General features: G+C 38.5%; 1 protein-coding gene across 1 annotated transcript; it reads right to left on the bottom strand.

Annotated features, from left to right (window-relative positions):
* Positions 1-1,350: 1,350 nt before the first annotated feature.
* LOC116451990 (cytochrome P450 7A1) lies at positions 1,351-8,589 on the bottom strand. Its single transcript, XM_032126039.1, has 8 exons — positions 8,487-8,589; positions 8,278-8,375; positions 7,998-8,142; positions 6,483-6,723; positions 5,520-6,133; positions 4,075-4,205; positions 2,977-3,152; positions 1,351-2,351 (listed from the first exon to the last, which is right to left on the bottom strand). The coding sequence occupies exons 3-8, from the start codon at positions 8,075-8,077 to the stop codon at positions 2,052-2,054; spliced, it is 1,542 nt and encodes a 513-aa protein (XP_031981930.1). The 5' UTR covers positions 8,078-8,142; positions 8,278-8,375; positions 8,487-8,589; the 3' UTR covers positions 1,351-2,051.
* Between the last annotated feature and the right edge of the window lie 209 nt (positions 8,590-8,798).

An 8,798-nucleotide genomic window follows, 5' to 3' on the forward strand; every position in this document is an offset into this window, starting at 1 on the left:
AAATTACAATGGGTACTCTGATATATCACAGCTTTACAACAGAATTTCAGCCTTAAGCATCTCCTCTTTCTCTTCCCTCAGGTTTTCAGCTCTTCACAGCACTATAAGGGTTAATCTCACCTAGGCCTTGCAGATGGAATGTGGCTTATCTCTGTTGGTCACATTGGTGCAGCTTTAGCTGAATCTTGGCCACACGGGAGAGGGGGAGCCAGGCTGGTCTGTCTGCACATAGCAGGGCTGCGGGGGGGTGGGGTGGGGTTCTGCGGGTGGAACAGGGCCCATCGGCTCCAGGATGGCCATGGCCTGGCCCGGCCTGGCCCGAGCAGGGCCTGGGCTGGGCCCGCTGGCCCCTGCACGGGGCCTGCAGCCACCTGTCCCAGCACTGGAACAGAGAGAGCTGTGGGGGGGGGTTTGTCTATTCTTAAGTCTGTATCACAGAGGCGGTCACAACTTTAAGTGGCTTAAAGAATTGTCCATATTCATACTGGCCAGCTGATAGGTTCTGTTAGGTCACAGAGGAATCTGTAAGCACCCCTTTGCAAGAGGGTCACTTCTGAGACTATGCTTTGCTAACCCATTAATTTCTTGTGGAGATGTCTCCATAGCATGAGCAAGAGAGACTCCTCTCCCTAAATGAACTAAACAAGGTTATTATGGAAGTGGTAAACTGACTGGACATCTCAAGGGTTGTCTTTTTGCAGTGGGAGAAGGGGGAAAGGTGGGGGGAGGAGAAGAGTTCTGAAGGTGTGGTATGATTTTTTTTTTCCTTTCCTTTTAGGTCTGTTAATAAACTTCTTTATATTCTTTTAAGTTTTGTGCCTGCTTTGCTTTCTCCTAATTCTTATCTCACAGGAAGTAAATAAGTAATAAGTATTTTGGACCAAACCACTACAGGTCCTTAGAAAAGAACAGGATAAAAAAATGTTTTAAGTCCATTTGTTCTTTTCAGCATCAGATGGTAAGAAAGCTCTCTCTTTCAGCCTGAAGATGTTTCATTAAAAAATGGACTTTGTGACATACATACATACATCTGTCATTTGCAGCAGAAAAGGACAGGGATGTTAAAGAGAAGCAAATTATATTAACCCTGAAACAATTGTTCTCATGGACATGCCACAGAATTCTACCCATGGTAACTTTAGTGGAATTAGACTAGGAAGACCTAAGGAGGCTTACTGAAATATGGAGTTAAGGCAATGAGGCTAAAACCACCCTTGAATATGGTGAATATGTGGTAGATATTTATTTATATCCAAATTGGTGTTTGAGCTGGCTAGTTTAAAACTGGTTTAGGTGGCTTTGGATGAGTGCATAAACCTTTGACAATGTTAAGACATTAAAACAACAGTCTAGAGATGCATTTGGTTCAGCCAATATAATTTATTTTAACACAGTTAGCACTCTCTGAAAATAAGTATCTTACAATGAATATAATACAAGTTTTGCAGTTTCACTTGAACGTGAACATTTTTGTAATTTTTTTTCAAGTCTTCTAGTTTTTCATAAAACCGTAAAGGTATTTCCCCAGAAAACTCTCCCCTCCTCACTGCAGATCTGCCTTTATACAACAAAAACTTCATTTCACCTGTGGGGATAACCACCACCATTCCTCCCCCCCTCCAAACATTTCAATTGTAGAAAAGAATACGTTTTAACTGTAGTACAATTTTGAAATTAAGATGAATTAGCTGATGAAATTCTAACTGTGGGAAAGTATTTGCTGACAGAAAAAGCCCCGCTATTGTACACACACAATTGAAAATCTTAACTTGCATTTCAAAATGGTTGGTAAAAAAGGAGATATTTGCATCAAAACAGCACATTAAACCCACTGCATGCTGGTACCACACTGGTACCAGCACATTTTTCATTAAAATGGTGAATTAGCATCTTCATATAGATTTTCCCCAAGACTTGAAGTATTTCATTTGCATATATACATAAAATGTATATAAAGTGTATGTCATACAGTGTATTTAGTACTGTTAGTATATACAGTGTATTTATGTACTACTAGTACATAGTGTATATGCATAATAAAAAATACATATTCATAAGCATTTCAGCCTGTACCTGAAATAAACGTCATTGGATGGCTGCAAAACACCCAGTCCTGCACGGGATTGATCTAGAGAGGGACATTTCACATTACTGTCCACCAGCTCTATCTCGAAACACGAAAACATCAGAGCCAAAAATTGTTTAATCTCATGGACAGCAAATAACCTGCCTGGGCACTTTGCCATGCCTGTCCCAAAAGGCATGTAGTAATACTTCAGCTTCCGACCATTCCGGTAGAAATCAGTCTTCTCCTCTCCATTCTCATTCAGAAAGCGATCATATTTGAACGTCTGCAATTGAACACACAAAAGAGTTCCTTGATATTTGAATACCTCCAAAAACCAGATAAAGCTGCTAAGACACAAAATGCAGGCTAGGAAAGAGATGCCTCTAGAAATAAGCATCGTACAGTAGCACCAGGCCCCATGGTGCTGTTTTAGAAAGAGTGGCCTCTGAGAAGTTCTGTTATGTGGTACAGGATCCCAGGTTCTTTGCTGATAACTCTCCTTTTTTGTCCTGATCTCTAAAAATAAGCATTGTAACCTGCATCCTTGTTCATGCAGCAGAAGAAGTATTGGAAGTATTCTAATTCCGTGCCTTTGGGAAACTATTATCCTTGTCCTTCTTCAAAGACCTCCATAATGGTGATCTTCCCTCAGTGAGGAAGGCAGTAAGTAGAAGGCTGTCTGGGGCTGGTAGCACACCTTTTGGTCACACTAAAACATGTTTTGCAGAGAGTGTTTGCACTGACTTTATTCTTTTTCTTGCCTATCATTACATCTTCACATGTAAGAACAGACTGTCTGGGGTACAACAGAAAACCAGCCATGGGGCACCACTACAAATGCTTTATCTAAAGGCCTGTTAACTTCTGCCACAGCGCTGAGTTTAATGCAGATTGAAAAAAATACTTACCAAGGGATCAGCATAGATTTCTGGATCAAAATGCAGCAGCTGAGGATAAAGAGCTATAATATCATCTTTGCGAATGTTGTAGAAGTCGTTCTCTAAGTGCAAAGTGAAATCGTCCTTGGCCACTCGGAAAGTCATGGATGCACTCGAGAGCCTCATCGCCTCCTTGATGATGCTGTCTGTTGGGAGAGAACAAGGAATGATTGCCATGGAAACAGTGTATTCACATCCTGGGGGCAGGTCATAGATATTGATCTATTTCAGAGCCATTATCAAACCCTGAATTTATTAGAAGAAAAATTTTAATATTAACTTTCTAAATGCCTAAGAAAGTATCTTCCTCATTTCTTTTTAGCATTTCTATCCCTTCTATAGATACCACTGAGAACCTGATCTTCTTTCCCCTAGAAAAATGCTTATAGTTGATGAAAACAAATGTTCAAAAGTTAAACACAATGTCACTCTGAGATAAAGACCAAACCAGTGAAAACTGAAAGATAACAAGAAAAAGAGGCAGTTCAGTAAGCAGAATTTTCTGAAGCTGTAAGAGTTTCTTTATAGAAACCCATATTCAGGAAAAAAATAATGTGGGGGGTTTTCTGTTTCAATATAAGCTGACTTTTTTTTTAAGTAACAGTAGTTAAAAGGCAACATTATCAAAACTCTCTGTAACTTCTGAAAAATGTGCTTATAATTTGAAAAAATATTAAGAGAAAATAGAAATAATGGTATTAGAAAATATTGCTTCACATGATAAGAATTGGGATTTAAGTTTTGGCAACACATTTTCATTTGATTTAAAAATATAACCAAACAAAATATTGTTCAGAATTATCCATGGGTCTATGTTATGTAGCTGTATAGGATTATTGAGACATGCCATTACCCATGAAGAAGTGCTTTTCATGTAAATTTTGATACTCTCAGTACCACCTGGGACATTGGGAAGCCTGGTTGTGTTGGCTTTTGCTAAGGAACATATAGTTTCCTCTTCTACTGTTTCTTTGCTAATTCCATAGGAATTCCATAGCAAGTATTTACATGGTAATAAGTAGAAGACCATGGAAATTGTAGTGTGATTCCTGCATAAAAGAAGCATACCCAGTATTGGCATATTATCCAGCTGTTTTCGGTTCAAGGAAATATGTTTGCCATCTAAGCTGATACTCTCTTCAGCACTTTCCAAAACAAGTTGCACTTCTTTGGTAGCAGCTCTCATTGCTTCTGGATTCCTAAGATCAAAAGAGCAAAGGTATAACATAATTTTAAATTTAAGAATTCTTTAAGAAGGGGTTTGCTATTAAAGTTCTTCCTGGCTAAAATTTCTATTGTTGGCTGACAAGTACAACCTTCTAAAATGAAAATGTTGTAGCAAAATGCTGCAGTTCCACTTTTTCATGTCTTGGCAAAGGTATTATAACTTCAAAGGGAAAAAAAAAGGAAAGGATCCTCAAGTATTTGATTTTGTCTGCAATGACAAGTGGGACAGAACTGATGAGGGTAATTCAGGTAATAAACAGTACTGTCACTAAAAAGCAATGCCAAGAGTAAGAAAAAAATCAGCCAGTTGTAGATTAGGAAATAGCCCCACCACGGGCAGAAAATTTAGGAACAGGACTATAGATCAGTTTTATAACATCATTTATTCTGGCTGATGTGACAATATTCTGTCTAGCTGAAAAGAATCTTCCTAATACTAAGAGCCCACATAGTACCCTCACTGTCTAGGCTTTCTTTCAGACACTGAATATATGAGCTATGGTGAAATATATAGAGACAATAAAAGAGGGTGCAATAGTGTCTTGACAAAGGCACAATCAGGGTATTAAAAGACTCCAAGTCCAGAAAATCTAAAGCAAATTCATTCTTGTAGCAAAAAGTAACAATTAACCTCAAAAAGTAGCATTGGCAAGTAGATATGATAAATAAAAGCATTAGGAATTTAGACACACACTTCAGTGCTAGTTATACTGAGGCAGATAATCCACAAAGGTCCACTCTAAAATGGACATTTGATAGTATTATCTGAGCTGTGCACTTGTCTCAAGAGTAACAAGCTCAACAGGTGCAGTCTACAGCAGAGCTTCAATGGGATCTATCGGCATATAAATTATTTTCTATTAAGTATCTGTGAAAACAACAATGAAGTTAAATCTCATGTTGCCTGCTCTAGTGAGATGGACTAAAAATGTCTAGTTATATTTGTTGCCTTAATATAATCAATGTTTTGACTGCAACTAGCGCTTTTAATGTCATAACATATAGATTAACTCCAAAGCTTTCTTGACAAAGTGTAGCATTGCCCTGGAGTGTTGTTTCTTAAAAAAAAAAGCTTCTACAGAATTGCTCTGTGCTACCACTACTTGCTCTCAGATGAGTGAAGGGCTTTTCTGTGGAAGTCCAGAACAACACACCATTTCTGTTGCAAACAGTAAGATTTTTATCACTGGTGAGGTATCAAGCAGTGGAATTGGCCTGTATTAATGAACTGGTTTCTGAAAGATAAACATTTTTCTTGTTAGGGAGCAAGAAGCGTTGGGACTTACTTAAGAAGATAGAACAAGGTCCAAAAAGTGGCAGGAATGGTGTTTGCTTGAGAGGCCCAGAGCACTGCCACATGGGTCTTCGCCTTTTCCATGTCATCGAAGGTTGACAGGGTGTCATTCAGGAACATGCGGAGGGTGACAAGCTCAGAGAGGTTGTCCCTTTTCAGGAGGTTCTTGTGCAGGAGTGCCTCTCCCAACTTCTCACGTGCACTGTGGGCACTCTTGAAGAGGTGGATAGGCAGCCCTGCCACAAGGGCTGGGAAAATCCTATCGAATTCCTTGAAGTTTTCAAGGGCATTTAGGATATGAGCTCTCTCAGTTTCCTGCTTTGATGATAGGTTTTTGTCATTATTTGAATTAAATTCTTTACCAAAAAGTGTTAAAAAGCCAGACTCAAACATCACTTGGCAACAGAATGTGTAAAGTCCTTCTGTCACCCAGGTATTAGACTGGAGCTTAGGTGTTCTTGACTGCAGCATGACATACTGTAGGTTTTCCATCATTGCTTCAATGAGGGCATCTAGGGCATTGCCTTGAAGGGTTCTAATGAAAGTGTGATGAAAATTTTCAGTGGTGTTTCCCTCTGCTGGGTCAATGCTACCATGCCCAAAAGCCTGTCACAAAATAAATTGTATGCATGATAAGTAAGGCCTGTCATTACCTTGATGATAAAGTCTAACATAAATGAAAGCCAAAGTATAACTTCATAGCTTACTAGAGGGAGGAGTAATAATGTAACAAAATTATGTACAGTCTTAGAATAATGTATAGTCTTAGAACAATCCAAATCACTGCAAATTTCTTTTCCATTTAGGAAGAGCAAAACAAGACCACAATGTTTTAAACGAGGAAAAGTGCAGAAATGTGAAACCAATCCTATTTCAAAGGCACAGTTATGTTTACAGGGATTAACTGAGTATGTCAGCAGATACTTTGTTTGTTAGATATTAAAACCAGCAGTACCTTGGCAGAAGTAGCAAAATGGAACTTTTTCCAGTCCAAGTGTTTTCCTTGGCGCATCAATGCATGGTAGGAAAAAGGGTCAGTGAGGAAATGAATGTATTTCCCTGCTACATGGCAAGTGAAGATGTGGCCATGCTTCTTCTGCTTTTCTTTGAGGAATTCAAGGGGGTTGGCACCAAACTGCAAGGCACAGCCCAGGTATGGGAGGAACCCATTTTCAAGTGGTGGCTCACCTTGTCGCCTACAAAACACAAACAAAAGCTGAACTTAAAATTTTGTATAAAGATCTCTTCTCTAGGACTACCAGGTATGTAAAATGCTGATGCTAGGCTTTGTGTAATGTGAAAAAAAAAGAAAAAGAAATCCCAAATAAATAGTTTATTTACAAATATTTTTCTCCCATTTAAGGGCTAAGCTATGTAAGAAAGAACAGCCTTAACTATTAATAGACATAATAAAACACAGTTTGATTATGTCATCTTTCTTTTCCCTGGATCAGAAGTATATTTTTCACCTGTTCAAATGCCAAATTACTGCCATTAGCTAACGTGCAGTTATGAATTTTTCACATTAATAAATAGTCCATCACACTAATATTGCCTGATATATTTTTGGACAATTGTATCCACAATTTCATCTGAATACCAAGGAAAAGAAATTTTTTAGTATGGAAATGTTGTTATTATTTGCATATCCCATTAACAGACCAGATCTTTCTAAAAATATGGGAATTTTGCTATGACCCTCAGTAAGCATAAAAGCTAGTCTTTCAGACAAAATGTCATCAAGCACATGCTTTAAATTAAGCAGATACTTAAAGTGAAGCATATGCTTAAATTATTTTCTTTTTTGAGTAGAAAACAACTTTCCTGTATAAGGACATCATGACTGCTGAAAAAATTTTCATATAATACTTCAGCTTTTCCAGTAAATGAAGTTAATTATTTTCACCTTTTTTTAATTAAACTTTTAAAATAAAACAAGAAAATGACTGCTGAAAATACAAAATTAGAGCAAATTACTTGCTCCTTATGTAAATATGCCAGTAGGATAAATGCTTTTAAGGAATATGTATTTGAAATAGCGTGGTACATAAATATTACCTGTATTAAACAGTGTTACTAGATACAATATAAAAATGTTTGTAAGTAGGTATTAAACTCTAATTACATGTAAGTAGGTATTAGCTGTGATTACAATACAGGTGAAACTCCAGCCCAGAACTTTAGGAAATTAGAACATACATATTCATATTTTAATTACCTCACTTGTGCATAGATTTGTATCTACAGCTGCCTCTAGGCATCACTGCACTATCATTGCAAAATTCATACACAAAAATTCGATTGGAACATAAATCTGTCAAAAGACCAAAGTACAACATTGTCTATGCTATCCTGCGTATGTCCATCTGACAGTCTTGAGACTACAGTTCTTTTAGTGATGTACACAGGATATTTGACACAAATAAAGGCTAGTAGGCACACTGAGATGCAGTTACAATCGGTTTCTTACCTTCTCCTCCTCCCTAGAAGAAACCAAGACACACAACAAAGTATTACTGCTGTTCCCCAGAGCCAGGATGTTAGGGACATTTCTGGTAATGCCCACAAGCTTCCAAGTGGAAAATGGGTAACTACCAGGATGGCAGGAGAGGTGACTGAGAATGAAACAGAAGACAGGTCACAATTTATAGACAGTGGGTGCACCACTGTCTCTAATGGCACTGAGTCAACCTAGCAAGCTATTGATTAACCATTTCTGAAGAGAGCTTGTTCTCTCTCTATTCTGGCACCTTTCTGCAGACAGCTTTGCTGGACTGATGCAGACAGTTGCAGATCTGGCCTTGAGTTGATGTCACGTAGCAGTAGCAGTTCCAAAGTAACCAAACAGCTGTAATAGTTGATAATTTGAAGGTTAGTCAGGTGTATTTGGATCAATCCTGCAGATTTATCAATTGCAGTTTACAGTTCAAGTTTAGCAATATATGAAATGGCTACTGACCGGTGTCCAGGAGATTCAGACTGTGCTAACTGGTGGGTGCAGTCCGTGCTGCCCTTCAGCTGCCAGCTCGTTGCCCCTCCCTTCTCCTTGTGGACTGTCCTGGCTCTGGTATGCCACTGCAAGAGGGAACGGCAGGGTTCAGCAGTTGGGCAAAGGGATGGCTGCGGAGGTGGACTTACTTCCTCTAACAGCATTTCTCTGGAAGAAAGAGAAAAAATGGTCTTTCACAGAATCATAGAATGAATCATAGAAGAAAGAGAAGAAAGTAGATCTAGACAATCACACTGGTTTGGGTTTTTTTCATTTTCCTTG

This window comes from Corvus moneduloides, chromosome 1 (assembly GCF_009650955.1).
Source record: "Corvus moneduloides isolate bCorMon1 chromosome 1, bCorMon1.pri, whole genome shotgun sequence".
NCBI lineage: Eukaryota > Metazoa > Chordata > Aves > Passeriformes > Corvidae > Corvus > Corvus moneduloides.

What these genes read in the sequence shown, in the direction of transcription:
- LOC116451990 (XM_032126039.1), bottom strand. Translation starts at nt 8,077, where the DNA reads ATGTCCCTAACATCCTGGCTCTGGGGAACAGCAGTAATACTTTGTTGT. An exon ending in GGATAATATGCCAATACTGG is followed by an intron (nt 3,153 to 4,074) that starts GTATGCTTCTTT and finishes CTCTCCCAACAG; the next exon opens with ACAGCATCATCAAGGAGGCG. An exon ending in AAATCTATGCTGATCCCTTG is followed by an intron (nt 2,352 to 2,976) that starts GTAAGTATTTTT and finishes GTTCAATTGCAG; the next exon opens with ACGTTCAAATATGATCGCTT.